Source organism: Podarcis pityusensis, assembly GCF_964106645.2.
Source record: "Podarcis pityusensis genome assembly, chromosome: 4".
Classification (NCBI taxonomy): domain Eukaryota; kingdom Metazoa; phylum Chordata; class Lepidosauria; order Squamata; family Lacertidae; genus Podarcis; species Podarcis pityusensis.
Genome location: NC_138027.1, coordinates 72,185,646 through 72,207,856, shown reverse-complemented (window position 1 = coordinate 72,207,856; position 22,211 = coordinate 72,185,646). Strand labels below are relative to the sequence as shown.

Below are 22,211 nucleotides of genomic sequence, written 5' to 3'. Positions count from 1 at the left end.
GGGAACAGGGTTCGCGTCTCCGCTCCTCCACATGCAGCTGCTGGGTGACCTTGGGCCAGTCACACTTCTCTGAAGTCTCTCAGCTTCACTCACCTCACAGAGTGTTTGTTGTGGAGGAGGGAGAGAAAGGAGACTCCTTCGGGTAGTGATGAAGCGGAATATCAAATCCAAACTCTTCTTCTTCACGCAGGGCTGGGCCTTGGTGGCAGCAACCTCACCTCCTCACCTGCTCTCCAGCAACCACTACGAGCTGCTGAAGTGGGTAGGCCAGCAGCAACAGCCATAGAAAGGCCACGGAGAAGCAATGGGATGCTCCCTTTGCTGCCACTGCTCAGGACACACACTGATACCTCCTTCTCCTCGGCAGCAGCAGTGGCAGGGGAAATAGGGACATTCCAGGATCAAATGAGAAGCCGGGTTGGCTTTTGTAACTCTGGGACTGGTTCCTGGAAAAACGTCACACTTGGAAGGTATGCTATGATTGCTCAGCCCAGTATGTTAACAAAGCCCACCTGAAAATAGTGAGAGTCTGAAAGTGCACTGAGTCTATATAAACACACACACACACACACACACACACACTTCCTGAAATTAAGAAAGCTGGGCATGGTGGGGATGTAACCATAGGTGGGTTTTGTGAGAAAGAAGGGGAGTTCTATTCAGACAACTGACCCATCTAACTCTGTCTGCAGAGGTGACCAGCAACAACCACCAGGACTTCAGATGGAGCTGTTCCTAGTCCTACTCAGAAAGGCTGCGTATTGAACTCAGGATTTTCTGTGTGAGAAACAGATGTTTTGTCACTGAGCCTTCCCCCGTGCATTGCTTGTCTGCATGTCTGTGAAGTACCATTCAGACATGCCTGTGCTACCTTTTCTACAAGGTGTCCACTGCAGTAACAGTACCCGCTGCTTCCTATCACCCAGGGAAAACTTCTCTTTAGTGCTCAATTGGAGCAAACAGCAATCGGGGTTTCCACAGATTAATGTTTGCTAAAGAGCCATGGGTAAGGAGTGGGGCAAGGGGGAAAAGGGGGAAAGCATAGGTCAAGTGGAAAACAGCTCAGACCCATGCTTTCTAGACATGGGACAAGTGGAAGTTTGGACTTTTGAAATTATCACACATACACGCGCACACTAAAAAGCAAGCAAACTTTTTCTTTGGATAACTGGCTCAGGATAATAAAGTGCAATCCTACAATGTCTTGTCTACTCAGAAATAAGTCCCAATGAGCTCATGGGAGGTTACTTCCAGCAAAGTTTGGGTAAAGGAATACAGCCTATTTTTTCCTAAGCACTTCATGTAATTAAATCAATTCTGCTTATGAAATTGACATCATTCACCATTTTTTACCACAGTATATTGATTTTAATAGGAAAAACAAACACGCCATACCATTAAGAAAATCCCAACATGGTACTCTCAAAGAACTGAAAAACTTACAAAACATTCACCTTTAGTTAGGACTAGAATCTTATAAATGGCTTCAGCAACTTCTAAAATTAGCTATAGGATTAAATTCAGCTCAGATTCACATTTTATACAACCATGAATTATACATTGGAGGGTCCTCACACTTCTGGTTTCTAGCTCTGTTGGTTGCACTTATCATCCAGAAGATTTTTGAAAAGATTGAAGCTGTGGAATGAGCCACACCTTTATTTATTCCATCAATGAAACACTTAATATGAAATCTCAAATCTCAGTTTAAATCTCATGTAAGACTGCCTGGTGTGTCTTAATATTTTTGTTTACAGTGCCACCAAAGGTCAGTAGTGCTTGCACTCACTGACTTGTCTAGGAAACAAGGAAATATACTTTATTGATACCTCCATATTAAGCTTGAAAGTTCTGTTGATCAAATTGTATAAAGCATTAAGTGGAAATTAAAAACAATTACTCAAACTTAGAAGCAAGGCCGGAAATGATTTTTTTTTTTAAAAAAGAATAATTCAAGAGACAATGGAACTTGTATTTGTACACATACAAAAGCTGAATGTTTCATTGTTAAGTAAGTGGGTGAAGGTGTTACTGACCTTTGGCGGCACTTTCAAGCTTAATATTAAGATCTCCATAAAGTAGATTTCCTAGATACTATAGCCACAATATGTCAAAACAGAGAGGATTGAGTTGCAAATGGCTTGACTGCCATGAGCTGAAAAGAGATGTGAAAGTGGTGAATGTTAAACATTTATTTTCAGCAAGTAGGTGAATGCTGTTTTAGAATTGGTTCCTTAGGGCAGAACTCCACATCACAGCACATTTGGGCTGCCACAAAAGCCGTAACCCTGTCTTCAAACTCTACTCCAGTCCCTCATAATTTATATTACTTATCCCTTGATGGAATGCCATCATATCATAGTTTTTCCACCCTAGCCCCATATCACTGGGTGATGTTGAGGCAGGCACTGAAATGCATGGCACGATGACATTTCTTCACATGATTAGCTTACTGCCTTTTAAGGGAGGTTAGGGGAGACATAATATTTGGATGGATATTTAATAAATAATAAAAATAATGTCATTTGAGGGGAGCAGCACCCTGTCTCTCCAGTAACATGTAGTTCTGCCTTTGGTGCGCAAGTCAAGGTGTTCCTTGATATCTATACCTTCCAATGACACCAGCAGTGGCTTCATTCAATGACACCAGTGCTATGGTTTCATTTTACGGAGCAAAGATGGCACCTGCTTCCCATTTGAACCCCAGTGTCAAAACACACTTTCACGTCTTTGCAAACATGGTCTATGTTCCGCCACCCCTTCCGCGTGTCCGCTTGACATCGATCTTGCCGACGTCGTCCTGGCAGAGAACATGCTTTCCCTTCTACTTTCCCAGCTTTCCATCAGAGGCACCTTCTTGCCGATCACCTGCATGAATGTCTGATAGAACTCCTTGGATGCAAAGTAGTAGATGAATGGATCAATGCAGTTGTTGAGGCAGCTGAAGCACAAGGTGAGTTTGTAAATGTAGTAGTAGCCTTCCTGTTTACGGAGGCGGCTGATGATGTGCACCAGCAGGACAAAGTTGTTGGGAGCAAAACAAATGATGAACACCAAGACGACTATGGTGGCCAAGTAGATAGATCGGTTCTTCTGCCCATTGCCATATTTCTTAGAGGCCTGGATCAGCTTCCGAATAATGCTAAAGTAACAGATTATGGTCACTATAAATGGGAGCAAGAAGAAGAAGAAGAAGGGCAGTAAAAGGAAAGCTGCCCATGCCCCCATACTAGGAAGCATTTTCCACTTAAGCACATCGAAGCATGTAGTAATGTTCAGTTCTTTCACTTCGAAAGTCAGGTCTTCCGCTTCTAATGGCCATAGGGCTAACAGAACAAGAAACCACATTCCAAGGCAGCAGGCAATCGCGTATCTCTTTCTTCTCCATTTCTGAGACGTCATTGGTCTTACCACTCCCAAGTATCGCTCCAAACTGATGCAGGTCATAGTGATTATGGAGCAATACATGTTTGCGTAAAACATCACTGTGACGAAGCTGCACGTGCGCCTGCCGAAAGTCCAGTTGTTCCCACCATAGTGATATATAATTTGGAAGGGGAAACAGGAAGCCAGCGCAAGATCGGTGATGCTAAGATTAATCATGAAGATGACCGAGGTGGTTCTGGGCTTGATGTGGCAGAAGAGTATCCAGAGGGAGAAAACGTTTCCAGGGATGCTGATGATTGCTGTCAGGGAGTACACAACTGGCAAGGCAACCATGATGAGTTGGTTCTGGAGCATGTTAAGGGTTGCACTGTCCAGAGTTGAATTGGTACTATTTAAATACATTTCGTATGATGGGCTTGTTGGCGCTTGAGGCTCTGCAGAATTCTGTCATGTGACTGAGGTCTGCAACCTAGGGTGGAGAAGAGATAAGTGAAAACAACATGTAGCAACAATTACATCAATTTTCCAGCTTCCTTTATGGCTAAATCCATTTCCAGCTATATAAAATCACCACCACCACCAAGTTGCCCTTATATCTTACTATTATGCAATACTGTGATATCTTCAGATTGTTCAGTAAAAAATACTTACGGTTTTGAGTAAAAAATATTGTTGAGTAAAAAATACTTACAGTACATGATTCTTAGCTGATGTTGCTGTCATAAGTAAAATGCAAAGGCAAGTTGTCCCTGCTATGAACATGATACAAACACAATACAAAAGTTCAAAAATATTGCATCAATAGGCACACCCCGAGATTATATTGTATGATATAAAAATAACTCCTTTTATTATAATTATTTTATGCTTAATAATATATCAGTTGGGTAGCACTGAGGGGCTGATCAGTGTATACTCAAAGGGTTGGATGTCATGAGCTGGCCTGTCCACTGCAATGAATGGGAAAGATGTTTCGGGGGAGGTAGGACTCTGTGTGTGTATTTCAGTAGGAATTAAAACCCTCAGGAGATTGAAAGCTTTCACTTAATTATTTAAGACTTAATTAAGAATTCTCCTTTTGATGAGAAAATTCTGCATGCAGGGTACCACAGGTGAGAAGGCGCTCTCCCCAGGTACTGCCCACATCCCCTCAAACGATGGCAGAATGCCATGGCTCAGCCATGCCCAGACCTCAAGACCTGAGGTTTCATTCTGCAGATGAGGAGCAAGCAGTACAGGGCCTCCCAGCAGAGCTTTGCACTGCCAATGCCCTAGGAGCCATCAGATCTCGGCGTCCCCAGGACTAGAGATCTCCACACTAGTTGCCTGGGTCCCTAGCCAACTCTCAGATACTTCCATGTGCTGCCTCTTCCTTCCTTCCTTCCATGTGCAGCTAAGCAGGCACTTGGGTGGCTGCCTGTTCCATCTACTTGTGCAGCCCTGGGGGAGGATGGGTGGGTCTGTCTGGATCGGAAGTCTCCTTTCCTCTCATTCTGAGCTGCTTCACTGCTGAAGCAAGAGCAATATAGGGGCAGTTGATGTGAGAGAGTTTCTTAAATGCACAGGTCCCAAGTCTATGAGCGTGTTTAAAGGTAGTGTCAGACCAGAACCAGCCCCCTCTTGTACCCTCGTACCTAGATGGCTCAGTTTGGGGTGAGGATTTATTGTGGGTAGACATTTTTAAAAGTTACCAAATCATTATTTTTAACCTACTGTTTGAATAAAACATCCAATTTAGGAAGCTGAGAAGTTCCACCATTTAGGAAGCTCAGACGTTTTGGCATACGTGGCCCCAAATCCTTAATGTTTCTCTGTTAAACCGGTCCAGTTTCATTGGAACTAGAACCAACCAGGTTGACAAAGGTACATTTTCACCAACATTTGTAAAGAATTCGGGGCTGATCTGCCCATAATGAAAGACTTGTTGGGTTCCCGGCAATTTACTATATTATTGTCACTACCACCACCACAGAATGACAGGACTGGAAAGGGTCCATCAGTTAAGCAGACTTTGTTGCGGTTTCTTTGCATTGGTCAAGTGACAGATTGCTTCCTTTCTTCACGTAACCAATACTGAAGATGGCAGCGATTATAACCATACACCATTTATTGCCAAAACAGAAAGGTCAACCTCAGAGATTAAGCCAAAGATGTAAAAGGCAGAGATTTCCGCCCCATATATCTGACTTCACATGACATCTGTGTGTTGACAAATGCAAAGTAAATCAAACTGACCAAAAAATAACCTCACAGTACCGATTAAGTAATGAAATCTTCAAACCACAGTGTGGATCTTTTGATGAAAAGTCATGCACAAGCGCATTTTATTAGAAAAGATTAAATGCTAAATATTAAACATTATATAGCTAATGGAGTGACCAGAACTGTCATTCTGGACTCAGGGTGTGAGCACACTGTTGATATTTACTGAGATACTATGCCATCATTGTACTGAAATTAAATATATTGGCTTTTGAGCTTAGAAAGGAGACAACTAATTCAGTGCACCCCCTCCAAGACCTACTCAAGAGGAGGTGCACCAGCTTGCTGCTTGGAACAGGTCAAGGGATGCTTCTTTGCTGAAAATGCTCGCTGCTTGAAATAGCAGGCAGTTTTTTGCAAGAAGCAGGTAAATACCAGAACCTTCCACACCAAATGGCAGGCTGGAGAGCCTACACTAGTGGTGAAAAGTCGCTTCATCTTGCTGCTTCATTCTGCAAAGGAACACTGTAAAGTAAACTAAAGCAGAAGGGTGGGGCAAGCTTCCTGTACTGTTATCATACATAACTTTTAACAGTTGTATAGAAGGGAGGATTTGGAGGGTTCCTCTTTCTGCATCCCTCAAATGATAAGCTACACATGCCAACATTTGCAGCTTATCATTTAGGGCAGGGGTCACTAAGCTGCTGCCCATATAGATTTCACTGCTGCTCCTGGGCTCAAGGCTGTTTCTTTTTTTAAATAAGTAAGTCTCTAGGTTTTCTAAAAAGAAAGTTATGTGGCAAAATGTGCAGGTACCTTCTAAGCGATTTCTGTGAAATGAGAGGGAGTGTGGTTTAGTGAAATATGGTGTGATCTCCTCCAGGCAGAGGGCCTTCTCGGTAGTGGCAGCTGCCCTGTGGAACGCCCTCCCATCAGACGTCAAGGAAATAAACAACTGTCTGACTTTTAGAAGAAATCTGAAGGTAGCCCTGTCAAGGGAAGTTTTTAATGTTTGATGTTTTATCGTGTTTTTAATATTCTGTTGGGAGCCTCCCAGAGTGGCTGGGGAAACCCAGTCAGATGGGTGGGGTATAAACAATAAAATTATTATTATTATTATTATTATTATTATTATGAGGACCAGCAGGACATAGCTGTCTTACCATGGATGGCGGGAGTGGCTGCCTCTCTAGTTTTGTGTTATGCCACACACACCAGCTATTTTGTGACAGCGCCCCAGCACTTTCTGAAAATTCAGAATGTGCTCGCTGGTCCAGAAAGATAGGCAACCTCTGATTTAATGGCTCCAAAAGTGAGACCTTCCAGATTTCTCCTCTTCTATGCAAATCTATTCAGAGTACAGGAGGCAGCTTGCTCTGTTGCAGATGCTCACTGTGAAATCACATCCCTCACAATGCCTCTCAGACATCACAAGGCCCCTTCTGCGGAAATTATTCCCTCTTTGATGTGATGCTGCCTTCCCCACAACAAAGCCCAGAAGTGGGGTCCTAGGCATAGGCACCACCCTGAACCAGGTGCTGAGACTTGCACCAGCTATTTCTGGTGTGCCATTCTAAGACATAACACACTCTGTGTTTTTGTCTCATATCTATTCGTGCTGCTTGAGAGAAACCAAATGAAGTATAGCACTTGCATGTGGGGAGGCGGGGGGAGAGAGATGTGAAAGGAAGCTTGGATGTGGTTTCCTCTGTTGGACCACGCCTTAACATATGACCCTGCTGCTGCCAGTTCTGCAAATACACCTGATTTGTATATCCGCTGCTCTTTCAGACAGTAATTGGCAATATGAAAATGGTAAGTCTAGGGTGGAATATACACACATATAAAAACCATTCTGAAAATGCTTTCTTAAAAAAATGTTTTTTAAAATATATTGAATTTTCCATAAGGCTCACCATCGCCATGTAATGTCACATTGTATATTGCACTTAAAATATACTTAAAACGTTTTATTTGCAGCTATATAGCGGAGTCCTAGAACAGTTGTGGATTTATTTATCCAATTGCTTGCGCATTTAAAAAGGTCTGTGCCAGCACAAGATTTTCTAAAGGCCGAAGTACTTTTTCACCGAAATACGTTAATGTTTCAAACATAGTTGACAACAAGATGTTGGCTTGTTGGTTTCACTGTTAAAAGTACTTTGACACATTCTTAGAAAAAAATGTGAAGAGATTCAAAACATTCATTTACAGGGGAAACATTTTGTTCTGTTATTTGCATGATTAATTCATTTTATTTATGAGAAACCATAATGTGTCTCTCAGAGAAAAACAGGGTAAAAGAAAACATCCAGATAGAAGGCTTTGTGTATATACAAGACAGAATCTCAGAATTGTAGCGTTGGAAGAGACCACGAGGGTTATCTAGTCCAAACCCCTGCAGTGCAGGAATCTTTAGATAGAACAGTGTTTTGCTTCTTAAAATAATAGTGCTTTGGATTTTGAAGCAAGGCATCTAAGTCCAAGACCTTGGAAGTAGCCTGTGACTTTCAGAAAAAGAAGAAGCAGTCATAGGCCACCCCTTACCCAAGAGTAAGCTATATCTATCACATTCCCCGACTGAAGTTGAATTCTGAAGACCAGAACTGGTGGCCAAAGACCTTTCCTTTTGTGCAATCCTTTGCTGGGTCCAACAGATGAATGAGTGAAGTAGCAATCAGGCAAGAAAGTGAAAGGATGTGAGGGAGGAGAACTGCAGCTGAAATAATTGTCCTTCTCAAGATGGTCCTCACACACATAGACAGATGCGTTTCACGATATTCATTTCACACATGCATCCGCCATGCAGATTTCTTAAGAGAGATAGCTATGCCCTTTTTACAACAGCAACCAGTCCACCAATCACCGCTGTCACCTCAATCTTATTTGCAAGTTTAGCAACTAACTGCCCACTAAGGACAGGTGCAAAAGCTGTCATCCTTAATAGACCTGGAAGCAAAGAAGAAGAAGAAGAAGAGTTTGGATTTGATATCCCGCTTTATCACTACCTGAAGGAGTCTCAAAGCAGCTAACATTCTCCTTTCCCTTCCTCCCCCACAACAAACACTCTGTGAGGTGAGGCTGAGAGACTTCAGAGAAGTGTGACTGGCCCAAGGTCACCCAGCAGCTGCATATGGAGGAACGGGTAATCAAACCTGGTTCACCAGATTACGAGTCCACCGTTCTTAACCACTACACCACAAAGGGCCAAGAATGAGTGCGGGCATAAAGATGCGAACATCTATTACCTGTGAAATAATTGGATGATAATGCAGGGCTTTTGAAGAACAAGGAGATGTTCTCTTTAGCTGAATAGTACTGAAAGGGGAAAGGGAAGAAGGCAGCTGAAATAAGGGTGCATATCAAGCCGCAGACAGAGGCAAGGATCCCAAGGGGATTTACAGGAAGTAAATGGGTCAAAGGAAAGAAAGAGGATGCAAAACAATTTGGGGAGGGGGGAATCTGGGTCTGTGCACTCACCCACGTATTCAGCTGCAGTCCATCATGCTGGCCTCATTTCCATCCACATTCCCACCATTTGGTGGGCATCTCACTAGCACATGGCAGTACACTTAATGAAACATTTAGGCTAGCGCGACAGGAAATATTTCTACAGGGTCATGTGCATCACAAGATAAAGGGAGTGTTTTTGACTGCTGATGTTTTTGACTTCCTTTTTTCATAGATTATATCATGTGCAAACTGTCTGGTGCACAGTTTTAAAAACCAACCGAGAAACATCTGTCAAGGCATGCGAGACGCTGATTGTTATTATTATTATTTGCTCGCACAGATTGGTGGCACAGAAATGGCTGCCACAGAAAGGGAGAGCCAGGTCAAGTCAACAACCAAAGTTCTCAAAGGAGAACTTACTATAGATGCAGTAGATGCTGGGAGAGGGGGAGGCATGGTCATGCAGAATAAGAGGGAGAAGCGGCTTCAGAAATGGGGTTTGGGAGGTGAAGAGCAAGCTTAGTAGTTGCAAGCTTAGAGTGGGAAGAGGAATCTGTGGGACATTAATGGGGGGCAGGGGGGTTGGTGAGTGGAGCCAGTAAGGGTAAAGCCCCTAGTTATTGTTACTGATTTATTGCATTTCTCTCCTGCCCATCCTCCCAAAGCGGTCCCAAGCAGCAAATGTTTTTGATGAAAGGTGCAAAAGAAGATTTGCATGAGCCTGGCTGTTTCTGAATGTGGTACACGAAAGGATGCAAAAGCAGCAGGTGCCAAAGAGACAGCATGCATGTGCTGTTCAGGACTAAAATAACCTGGTCGTTGCACCAAATTGTCATCAAGAAAGTTCAGAAGCCATTTCACTGCAGAACCTCAAATAACTATGCAAATAACACTTCTGGCAAACAACACACTTCTGGGAACACCGAATCAGCCGCTAAAAGCTACTGAGGACAAGGTCCACTCAGATTGGTGCGAATGAAGTTGTTCTGTTCTAGGAGTCTGACTAAGGATATATGAATATGTCACTTTGAGTTTCTCACTCTGCCAATCTTAATTTCAGTTTCGCACATTCTTGCATCGGCTTGCAATTTATTTATTTATTTTAACTAGTGAATGTGAAAATTTGTTGGTGTTTTAGTGCAAACATCACACATTATGCACATTATTTTTGCAAGAAACTTCTCTAATATAATGCGCTTTATATATTGTTCACACAGATATATGTAATTTTGTGCACGTTATTTGATTGGCGAACTGCATCGCAAAGTTTGGAGAAGTGTGACTTTCAAAGGATAGCTGTGTTTCGGTTCACATATCATTTTGGGAAGTGCATTATTAGTTAGGTTCATATTGAAATTCAAACTAAACCAAGTTTCTCGCCCATCCCTATAATGCAAAAATTATAGACTGAGATTGAGATGAGGCAAGGCTTTCAGAATTCAGTGGCATCTTGGATAGCTTCACGAAGGGTTCAGGCTGAAAACTCCATAAAATAGGGCTGGCCACTGTGGTGGCAGCCCTAGGTTGTTGATTCAATTCCATAACCCCTGACTATTGCTGAGAATTCTTGGGGGGCCCTGTTCCTATCCCAGAGCTACAATTCTCAGAGTTCCCTGTGAAGAGAGATTGATTGCTAAACCACTCTGAGAATTATAGCTATGGGAGGGGAAAAACAAGCCTGCTCACAACTCTCAGCACCTTTAACAAACTATGAGATAACTCAGTCAGTAGAGCAGGAAACTCTTAATCTCAGGATCGTTGGTTCGAGCCCCGCGTTGGGCAAAAGATTCCTGCATTACAGGGGGTTGGACTAGATGACCCTCGTGGTCCCTTCCAACTCTACAATTCTATGAATCTACACAGTTCCTAGAATGCTTTGGGGGAAGCCATGGCTGTTTAAAGTGGCATTGCAGGTCTTTAAATGTTGGTGTGAATGTGGCCTAGGATTGTTTTTTACTCGGTGACCGAATCCATGCACTTGCGTTCTGGTGTCTTTATTCGATCTGGCTATACCGTATTTTTCCATGTATTGGACGAGGTTTTTTGACACAAAAATCATGTCAAAAAACTGGGGTCGTCCAATACACAGATAGTGGCATGGAGGGGGGAGCTGCTGCTGCGCACAGGGAGCAATCTGGGGGCACTGGCTAGTGGCACGCAGCTTCTCCCAATGCCGCAGCAAGCGGGGAGCGATCTGGGGACGCTGGCTGGCGGTGCACAGCTTCCCCCGATGTTGCTGCGTGAGGGAAACACTCCCTTCCTGCGCGCAGGAAATGATCTAGGGAGTGTTTCCTGCCCGCAGCTGCGTGGGGGGAGAGGCTCAACAACTTGGGGCCATCTCCCCTCATTTTCTTAAAAGTGAGTTCCCCAAAATAGGGGAGGTCTTATACACGGGGTGTGTGTGGAAAAGTACGGTATATATTTACAAGCAAACTATTTCCATTGTAAAGGGGTTGGCAGGGTGGAGCGGAGAGGAAAACCATATAACCTACGCTGTCTACTGAAAAGTGACAGACTTTTCCTTTAGCAAAAGTCATTTGTTGAAAACGGGACATTGTGGTCAGGCTTGGTGTTACCACATAGAAGGTAAAATACTGCCAAATGCAGGGCGTGGAAATGCTTTTTGAGTGCATTTTGCATTTTAACCCTTTGTCAGAATTGGCATCACCACCCTAAAGGCTTTGAGACTTCCTGCGGGTGAAAAGGCTAGAGGTACTTAGGCTGGACTTAGTGTAGCTTCATTTAAGGGAGTATTATATTATACAGGCAATGAGACAGGGCAACAGTATAGCAGAATCACTATGCTAACACTAGAGAAATGAAAAGGATTAGATCAGGATTAGACCCATCACTTGGAGGAAACCATAGTCACGTTTCGCTTGTGTTTTCTTCAGAACGTGTCCATAAGCACATACTCTGAGGAGACAGAAATAAGAACTGTGTTTGCTCCAGTGCTTCTTCCTAGAATTTTTTCTCTGTAATACCGTGATCTAGTTTTCTATGTCCCTTTCGCTTCTTGTATATACATTGATCCATATACAAAAAAATGGGGGGGGGGGATAGTTCAGACCCTCCAAGTGCCCCTGTTTTCCAGGGACAGTTCCAGATTTACAGAAGCTGTCCCGGTTTCTGATTTGATCCCTAAATGTCCCACTTTTCCTTAGTATGTCTATTTTCATCAAAGAAATGTTGGAGGGCATGGAGTTAACCAGCCAATATGTCAACTGAAGGTAGCCCTGTATAGGCAAGGTTTTTAAAAATGTTTTATTATGTTTTTATATATGTTGGAAGCTGCCCAGAACAGATGAACAGATGAATGAATGCAGTGGCGTAGCGTGGGTTGTCAGCACCCGGGGCAAGGCAAGTAATTTGCGCCCCCTAATCCGTGGATTTTAGTAGGGGCAGAGAGTTGCAAGTGCGAGCGCCCCCCCCCAGATGTTGCGGCCGGCCCCCCTGCACCCCCCCACCCTAAGCCACTGAATGAATGTAATGCTGGGGAAAAGGAAGGTGAGATGCTTGGAGGACTGGCTGGAAAACAGGCCAAATTAGATTCTAGCCTGATGGATCTGGAATTTCAGTGGCAATAAATCAAACAGACTAATGACTTTTCCAGCCCGATCCCTATGTATACAAAGAGCTTGTGCCCCTTGTGAAAGAGCCTGCACTCTACAGCCTTGCAGTGAGGCAGGCCACAGAATGTGGACTCATCTACACAACTGCAAATAAAACATTTTAAATGTGTTGTAAAGTGGAATATACAAATGTGACACTGGATGGGACAATGCAAAATTCAATGTTTTCAAAATGCAAAATTCAATGCATTTTTCAAAATGGTTTTTTTAAAGCATTTTCACAGTGTTTTTATATGTGTGTGTAGATTCTACCTAACTCTATGATGTGCAGGGGGGCCTCCCTTTCCTGGTAATGGCGAGAACATTCCACTGTGCCCAGCTGAGGGATAGTGGAGTAGGGGCTTCACATACTTCTTTGTGGGCCACTCTCGGTAAGTAAAATGAAGCAGATAAACAGCTTCTTCCCTCAACCATTTCTCTGTTCAAAATCAACCTCAACCCTTCCTTCCTTCCTTCCTTCCTTCCTTCCTTCCTTGAATCAAGGCTCTGAACAAAATGAAGGTAAATAGCTCCTGCATTACTGAAAGTTTTCATCCAGGGGCAGCAATTACTCCTGGTTAGCCAATATGACTACGTATATAACTATATTGCAAAAGAAAGAATGCTAGTGGGAATGAGTGAGCCAACAACCATCTTTCTGGCAACATTATTATTGAGAAATTTCCATACCCCACTTCCTAATTGCCCGAAAAATATACAATAGACAAACACACAGAGAGATCATGCTTAATTGTCACCTACATTGAAAGCAGTCCTCCCCCCAAAAAAATCCTGGACTGTAGTTAACCCCTAAGAGAGCTACAATTCCCAGCTCCCTTAACAAACTACAGTTCCCAGGAGAAGCCATGTGCTTTAAATGTGTTGTATGTACACAACCTCAGAAAGCCTCTCCTTTGATTGCCATCAGAGAAGAAAGATAAGGTCACTTCCAGACTTACTGTTTATGAGCAATTATCCAGATTTTATTTTTTTTAGACAAACGTTTGTGGGGAGAGATTAAATACCACAGACATTCATTCTAATTGATTTGCAAGGAGGCTATACCATATTTCATCAAGCATAGCCAGTGCATTTTCCTGTCACTTTCTTTACTGCAAAAAGGTCACGGTGTGAGGAGCAAGAGCACCAAATCAACTTTAATTGCGGAACTAGAATGTACCGGCACGTTTCTGGATCCCACCCCAAAATAGCGAGGATCTGGAATCAAGTGTTCTAAAAATAAAAACCTTCAATTCTGATGCATATATAGCAGCTGCCACAGAACGGCCATCTTTGCAGCCTGTGGCATTTGCCTTTGTGCAGTGGACAATGGCTGATTTCCTCCGCGGCACTGTAAGACCTCACCTTTGAGGCCCAGAGCCATCATGCAGAGGCCTGCCTGATCTGCTGATGGCAGCTCTGCACACAAACAACTTGCCACGTGGGAGCCGTCACCTTGCAGAGTGATTTGAAAACAGTGTGGCAGCTGCGCGGGCGCTGCCCGCTCTTGAATGCTGGGGTGTGTTGTAAAGCTGTGAAACAGAAGCCATGAGCAATGAGGAAGTGGTTGCAATGATTTGTATCAAAGTGCAGCGCAAATGGGAGGGTGCATGGCTAAAACCTGTATACAAACTGGAGTGGAAACTTGAAAGTAACCTTTAAACCCTGTTTTGCTAATCAACGGATATGCTAAATAAATATGGCTGTAAACTAAAAAGAGAGAGTCTCTTCTACCCATTGAAATTAGTGGACTTAAGTACACGTATTTCAGTGGGTCTGCTCTGAGTATTAATTAGTTGGCTGTTACCCGATACACGTCAACTCAGAGGCATATGTCGTGCCGGATTTATGTGTAAGCTAAACAAGCTATAGATTAGAGCCCCACTCTCTTGGGAACCCCAAAACAAATATCCAGGGGAAAAACCTGGATGTACATTTCCAAAATATAAGATAAAAAACAAATAAAATAAAACCTACATACAGCAACAGTGTTTTGTGCTGTGTAGGCTCCTATGATGTAAGTAATGGGCCCCACCTGCTAGTCTGCTCCTGGAAATATTTGCTCATTTCTATATATAGGGTGCCTACATTCTGCATGGACTGGTTGCACGGCAACATGTGCAAATGGCTTTAGATACCTATTATGGACCTATTAGCTCCATAAATTACCATATAGCATATATTCAACACAAAAAACCAGCGACAATTTGTTGTTGACAAAGGACAGCTGGACATATAAAGGGCCCAATTACCTTCAGTAGCTTAGGGCCTCATCAAATCAAAATCCGGCTCTGGGCATATGCAATTTTGTTGAATGGGGCTTATCTGGATTGAGCTTCGGTTTATTGGCTCTCACCCAGTCCATGACCGAGGCAATACTGAACATCCACTCCCACACCTGCAGATGTAAAGGAAAAGTAGAGCTGTGTATCCTCAGCATACACAGCTGGCAATGTTCTCCAAAACTCTGGATAACTGCCCCAGAGCGATAAATCAGCTGCCTCAGAAGGATAAATCAAGGCTGTAGATAAGTACAGAATGGATAAATCAAGGCTGTAGATAAGTACAGAATGGGTGGATATCTATTTAGCCTTTTCATCTCAAGTGGAAATTCTGAGGCTGGTCTTGGATAGGGGCAGTAAACTCCAAGGGTTCAAAAGTGACCCTCAGAACTGTCCCCTCAGAACTCTGTAGACTACTCTTCTCACTGTCTATGCTCCACACCTTCCTCAGGTGCCTTTGCTTCTGTCATTGAACTGTCATAATGCCTCTTGCTTGCCTGGTTGGAAGATGGAGAGATGCATGGTGTGGGTGGGATACCTCTGATTTTGGCATGGGCAGAATGCAGCCTACTGTACAAAGATAAGAACCACATCTATAGCTGTGGCCTCCACTGCTCCTGCCTCTACTCCCACCTTTTACCGGTAGGCTGCCCCTAGAAGGTTGTCTGTAAGGGCTGAAAAGGTTTCCCCACCCATGCAAGACCAAGCTTTAACTCAGGCTTCCTCAACCTCAGCCCTCCAGATGTTTTTGGCCTACAACTCCCATGATCCCTAGCTAGCAGGACCAGTGGTCAGGGATGATGGGAATTGTAGAAGAAGAGGAGGAGGAGGAGGAGGAGGAGTTTGGATTTGATATCCCACTTTATCACTACCCAAAGGAGTCTCAGAGTGGCTAACATTCTCCTTTCCCTTCCTCCCCCACAACAAACACTCTGTGAGGTGAGTGGGGCTGAGAGACTTCAGAGAAGTGTGACTAGCCCAAGGTCACCCAGCAGCTGCATGTGGAGGAGCGGAGATGCGAACCCGGTTCCCCAGATTATGAGTCTACCGCTCTTAACCACTACACCACACTGGCTCCAGATGTTTTGTAGTCTCAAAACATCTGGAGGGCCGAGGTTGAGGAAGCCTGCTTTAACTTGAACCAAATAAACTTTGCAAATTCATTAGTGTTTCCATAAAGAGTAAACTTGGGGAAAGGTGATTTCCATTTAAACCTTACAATTTGGCAATATGGAGTGTCAGGCAGTTTGCAGATTGCGTACATGCATGCAAAGCATCCTTGCCTGTGGATTTCTAAATGTTATCTCTTTTATCTATAACACCCTTGAATGCTGAAGGCTGTGCTAGCAGTTGAGATCTGTGAACTAACGGGTAGTTTCTAGATCTTGCTCGTGCCAACGAGCAACTTCAGTGAGTGGGGTAGAGCCTGAAGTAACATGTGAATTAGCTCTGAAGTGACCACTTCTCTACCAACCAGCCCCTCCCTTGTTGTTACCAATCATTTCAATTTTCCTGGGTGGGAAGAAGAAGCGTACAGAGGGGTGCTGCACCATCAGCTTTTCTTTCTGATGATAAGTAGAGAAAAATCAGTACTGACATTTATTAATGACTAGAAACCCCTTACGGACTTTCTGCGCAACAAGGAAAAAAAGAACTTGTGGTATCAGGGTTTGAAGACTATGGGGGGGGGGGGGAGGTTGGTTTATGGAAAGTAGAAGAGTTGGATGTTATTGTGGAGTAAGAATTTTATACAGGTTTTTAAAGCTGAAAGAACCCCCTCCCCAGCTGATTCTCCATCTTTTTTCTTCTCTTTTTTATCTATTTTATTTTTATGTTAAAAATGCTTGATATTTGATGTTTATTTCCGCATTATATCAGGAGAAATGGCTTGCAGAAATCTATACATTCATTAAAAACTGCACACAAAATTGTGTTTATTGGGAGAAATAGACACTAAAATGCTGAGCTCTTGAAAAAAAAAATGCTACAGAACTATGGAGAACTGAATTTCATATTGGAAAAATGAGAAACCAAGAGAACAAAAATGATACTAGTTGCAGTATAAGGCAATCAGACTGTGTATGGTGTAGCACAAATATATTACCTGCATTGTTCTTCACATCTGCATTGCTCCTGTGTGTACCATAGTCGGCTTGCATGCACAGAAGGAATGTGCAATATTCACACCTATATACCAGTGAATATTGCAGGAGATTTATTGGTGGGGACATCCTCACTACAGGAAGGTCAAGTCACACGATTCCTGGTGAAAGAAGTATTCTCTTCTTTTGAATCCACTTGTGTGAACTGATGGTGCAAACATGGTCTCAGACTATACTTATGATCTTTCCCCTGGGTGACTACTCCAGCTTCAGCTGCCTGGAAGTTTATTCTGATTACTGGTATGTGGTTTCCTACAGCTGTACTTTGCTTATCCGAACCCAAACTTTCCTTTTTTTCATTCATGAAACTATGTATATGGTAAATCACAGTCTTCCCACAAAATGCATCGCACCTGGTGCTGCAAGAATATACCAGCCAACGTTATAATGGGGGTGGGGGATGGCGACAACACTAAAATGCTATTTTCGGTCCACGACAAATAAATTGCAGGAGATGGCAAAGATATTTACATCATACTCAAGTACTGCAATTATTTGTTTTGTAGCGAAACCCCAAAGGTAACTATGTACTAATACAGAGGTTTTCATCCTTTTTGGGTCTATGGCTGCCTTGACCAACTACATTCTTTCTGTAGCTGTGGAGCCCAGGAGCCCAGTTATGTTATGTTATGCAGAGCCGACAGCCCCTCATCCCTTTTCAAAAACCCTCCCTTGTGGAGTGTTCCCTTAGCCTCCTCTCTCCTCTCCTCTCCTCTCCTCTCCTTGGGAGTCCTCTGGACAGTCACAGCTGCTGCCCCTGATCTCTGAGCTGCCCCACCCCACCCCAAAGAGAGGCGCCTCCTCAAACTGCTCCACAGGGGTTTGAGAAACACACCATGGCCAGCTCCAGAGGGTGGAGGTTGAAAGAAAGAAAGAAAGAAAGAAAGAAAGAAAGAAAGAAAGAAAGAAAGAAAGAAAGAAAACAAACCATTGTACAACCTATAACAGGCTTCCTCAACCTCGGCCCTCCAGATGTTTTGAGACTACAATTCCCATCATCCCTGACCACTGGTCCTGCTAGCTAGGGATCATGGGAGTTGTAAGCCAAAAACATCTGGAGGGCCGAGGTTGAGGAAGTCTGATCTATAAGATATACATATATGTGCAGCATATATATAATGTGCATCAAGGATGTGCCTAAACACCAGTCAGTATGCACATGTACCAGATATAGCAGAGAAGGTATACATATATCATGAGAAGTCAATTAAAAACTATTGCATGGATCCAGCTAGCCGAAGAGTACATGGGTTTAATCTTGCCAGATTTCTATCTCATCATTACTTAAAGGAGCCTATTTTACCTGCATAACAACACAATATGGTAGGTTAGCTTGAACGACTGGCCCCAAATCGACCAGTGAGCTTCATGCCTGAGTGTGGGGTGCCAGGTCTCCCTAACTCCAACCACTACATATAGAATGGATTAAAGAACTAATAATAAAAATAACATTAAAGGCAGATAAGCAGATTGGCTAATTCCAAAATGGTACACAGATGGTGAAGTGGACTTAGAGGAGCACTAAAGACCGTAAAAACTTTCCTGTATCTGAAATTTTCCATAGGTCAGCAATTGGCAATTATTTTACAATTAAGAGGATAGACCGGAGTTGTCTGTAAAAGTCGTTTTCGACAAACTGTTTTAGCCTATGTAAGAGACAATAAGCACAGTTTGCTTTTATGCACTGTGATTTTAAAAATTGCGGTTGAATTCTGCAAGCAACCAAGTTCTGCTTTCATGGTGATTAAGAGACTGAAAATGTTGCTTTCCTGATAAAGATACATACTAATAATTCTTAAAGGAGTTGTGCGAAATGATTGTCTCCCACACTCTTTCCCCGCTAGGACAGCAGTTTCAAAATTGCTACAAATCATTACTTCATTTGTTTGCCTGTCTCAAGTACAGAAAGGTTTATTAAATCATTTGTGTTTTAAATCCAATACAACTTCGCTTTAAAATAGTCAGCTTATACACAACTAATTTAATTTTAAAAGCAGTTCCTAATTTAATCTTAATAATACTTGTGGCTGTTTAATAACACAGTTCCTTTCCCTGAGTTAGTTGTTGATTGCGAGCTGTTACGCAAGTTGCTTTGATAGCAATGTGCAATTGGTTAAGCCATCAGTGATGGTCTTATTGGTAGACATGGCATAATTCACTGCAAGAAAACTTAGGATCAAACAAGGGACATGAAAAATCACACGTATCTCATAGAATGTAGGTTTTAGATGACAAAGTAGCACTTACCTGCTTTGGTGTGTAGTTCATAGCATGCAAGAGCCACATGTGATGGGATGGGAAGTAAGTGAGAAGATGTTGTTTTGGCAGCACCCCGCAGCTCAGGAAATGACCATACATACATATATATTTTGCAACGGTTAACTGTTTCCTCACTTGTGTGCTGATCACAGATAAGTCATGAGACCCCAGTCTGTTTAGCTAGTTATCGAACAGGACCTCTCCTTCTCATCCATAAATGTCAAACTTTCTTTTATTAAAGTGGATTGGAATGTTTGGTACCATTTCAAATTATGAAGCAGGAAGATGTTGGGCAAATTAATCTTCAGATGGGTGTTTCCTTTGCATGTGTCTGTTTATCGGATCTAACAGCTGCCATTTACTGGTGTATTACATCAGTAAATAAAAGGTAAAAGGTAAAGGATCCCTGGATGGTTAAGTCCAGTCAAAGGCGACTATGGGGTTGCGGCGCTCATCTTGCTTTCAGGCTGAGGGAGCCGGCATTTGTCTACAGACAGCTTTCTGGGTCATGTGGCCAACAGGACTAAACCGCTAGTGGTGCAACAGAGCAGCATAACAGAAACCAGAACACACGGAAATGTCGTTTACCTTTCCACTGCAGCGGTACCTATTTATCTACTTGCACTGGTATACTTTCGAACTGCTAGGTTGGCAGGAGCTGGGACAGAGCAACGGGAGCTCACCCCATCTTGGGGATTCAAACTATTGACCTTCTGACTGGCAAGCCCAAGAGGCTAAGTGGTTTAGACCACAGCGCCACCTGCGTCCCTATCTAGCTCAGCATCCTGTTCTCATAGTGGCCAACCAGATGCCTGTGGGAAACCAGCAAGCAGGACAGGAGCACAAGCGCTCTCTTCCTTCCTATGGTTTCCAGCAACTGGCTTTCAAAAGCATATGGCTTCTAAACTATAGAGACAGAGCATATCATGGCTAGTAGCCACTGATAGACTTATGCTCTGTGAATTCATCTAATTATCTTTTGAAGCTATCCTAGTTGGTGGCCATCACTGCTTTCCGAGGAAGCAATTCCATAGTTTAATTATGTACTGCATTAAATGCTTTATTTTATCTGTCCTGAATCTTCCAGCATTAACCTTTATTAGATACCCACAAGTTGCATTTAAGTGTATCACTAGAAACACCTTTCAGACATGCATTTGAATTCCCTTTAAATTTGTTCCCAGCTATCTGGACTGGGAGCCCTGTTGATTTTCTATTTATTTATGGAAGTTTTGACCTCTGCTGAAATAGGTTTGTACAATATTCCTCCTTGCTCATCGGTGATAGGCTATAATTTAGGGATAGCTAGTTTTGTAGTTTTCTTCATTAAGTTTCAAGGAACTATATAATTTAGAATACTATTTGGTAAAGGTTTTAATTACCGTATTTTTTGCTCTATAGGACTCGCTTTTTCCCTCCTAAAAAGTAAGGGGAAATGTGTGTGCGTCTTATGGAGCGAATGCAGGCTGCGCAGCTATCACAGAAGCCAGAACAGCAAGAGGGATTGCTGCTTTCACTGCGCAGCGATCCCTCTTGCTGTTCTGGCTTCTGAGATTCAGAATATTTTTTTCCTTGTTTTCCTCCTCCAAAAACTAGGTGCGTCTTGTGGTCTGGTGCATCTTATAGAGCGAAAAATACGGTAATTACTGACTGTCAGAAAACACTCCACCTTTCTGTTTTATAGAGAGAGACAAATGTGCATATTTTTTCTTCTTCAGCATATCAGTTAATGGGTTTGAGTTTCAATTCCCAGCCTGATAAAATCATTGATTAAAAAAGTTTAAAGATTTTGTAGCTGAGTTTTTCAGGCTTCACATTCTTTCATTAGACTGAGTAATAATTGCCTATATGCTTTACTTGAAGCTGTGGTCTTTTGTTTAATTTCCAAAATTGAGATGTAATGTAAAAGCTGTTGTTTGATTAGAATGATTATCCTATTAAATTTTCTTTTTACAGCTATGCACATCCTTGGTTTGTGGCCTTCATAGCATCCCCTATAATAGTTAAATTTGGATTTGAGCCTAAATAAAATGTAATATATTCCATTATCAATTTCTTAATACGTTCCATGGAGCTTTTCCTGTTAAATAAATTTGAGTCTCATCTCCAAACCGATTGGATAGATGAGTCATAGTTAAGTTGCAACGTAGCCCATAGAGATGAATGGTCTGACATAGTGTTAGGAAGAATCTGGCATCCTACAGCTGCACCTCTAGGGGGCCAGAATCCAGCACATACCGTACTTTTCTGTGTATAAGACTAGGTTTTTTAAATTAAAGAATTATGTGCAGAATTGTGGATCGTCTTATACACAGATACAATCTCCCCCCATTTTCTCAATTTGGAGTCCCCCAAAATAGGGGGCGTCTTATACATGAGGGCATGTTATACACAGAAAAATATGGTAATTCAGTTGTAAGAATGAATAGGACCTGGAGATAAATAGTTGTAGTCCCTGACGCCCTGGGTGTACCCACCAACAGGAATCCATCAGGTGATAGTGCAAAAGATGGAATCGCATTTCTAATGTGTTAAAAAGAAAAGAGAATTGCTTTGCTTTGACCATATGTGTCCATCATTCAATTCACAAAAATATATCCTCCCTTCTTGTTTTGTCCAAAATAATGATGACAGCTCTAAAATCGAATTTTCCAGCTGCTGTAAAAAGGTTATTGAAGCATGGATGTTTAGGAAGCCTAGCGTTACTATCCATGTGATGTGTTTCCTGGAGAATTATAATTGATGGTGTTGTCTTGTTCTGTTAGGTAAGGGGGGCAGTTTCCATTTGTCCCTTCTTGCTTTAGGCTCCTGCAGGTCTCCCATGTTAAATTCATCTTCCTCCCAGGGGACCTTCA

The 22,211-nt window shown here is 42.7% G+C and overlaps 1 protein-coding gene across 2 annotated transcripts; it reads right to left on the bottom strand.

Annotated features, from left to right (window-relative positions):
- Nucleotides 1–1,345: 1,345 nt before the first annotated feature.
- On the bottom strand, nt 1,346–19,499 carry LOC308476104 (P2Y purinoceptor 8-like). Of its 2 annotated transcripts, none has more exons than XM_081003490.1 (2): nt 19,345–19,499; nt 1,346–3,856 (listed from the first exon to the last, which is right to left on the bottom strand). In XM_081003490.1, exon 2 carries the CDS (start codon nt 3,787–3,789, stop codon nt 2,710–2,712), a length of 1,080 nt encoding a protein of 359 aa, XP_080859616.1. In that variant the 5' UTR covers nt 3,790–3,856; nt 19,345–19,499; the 3' UTR covers nt 1,346–2,709. The 2 variants fall into 2 exon arrangements, with proteins under 2 accessions (XP_080859616.1, XP_080859615.1); XM_081003489.1 differs by lacking the exon at nt 19,345–19,499 and adding an exon at nt 9,070–9,194.
- Between the last annotated feature and the right edge of the window lie 2,712 nt (nt 19,500–22,211).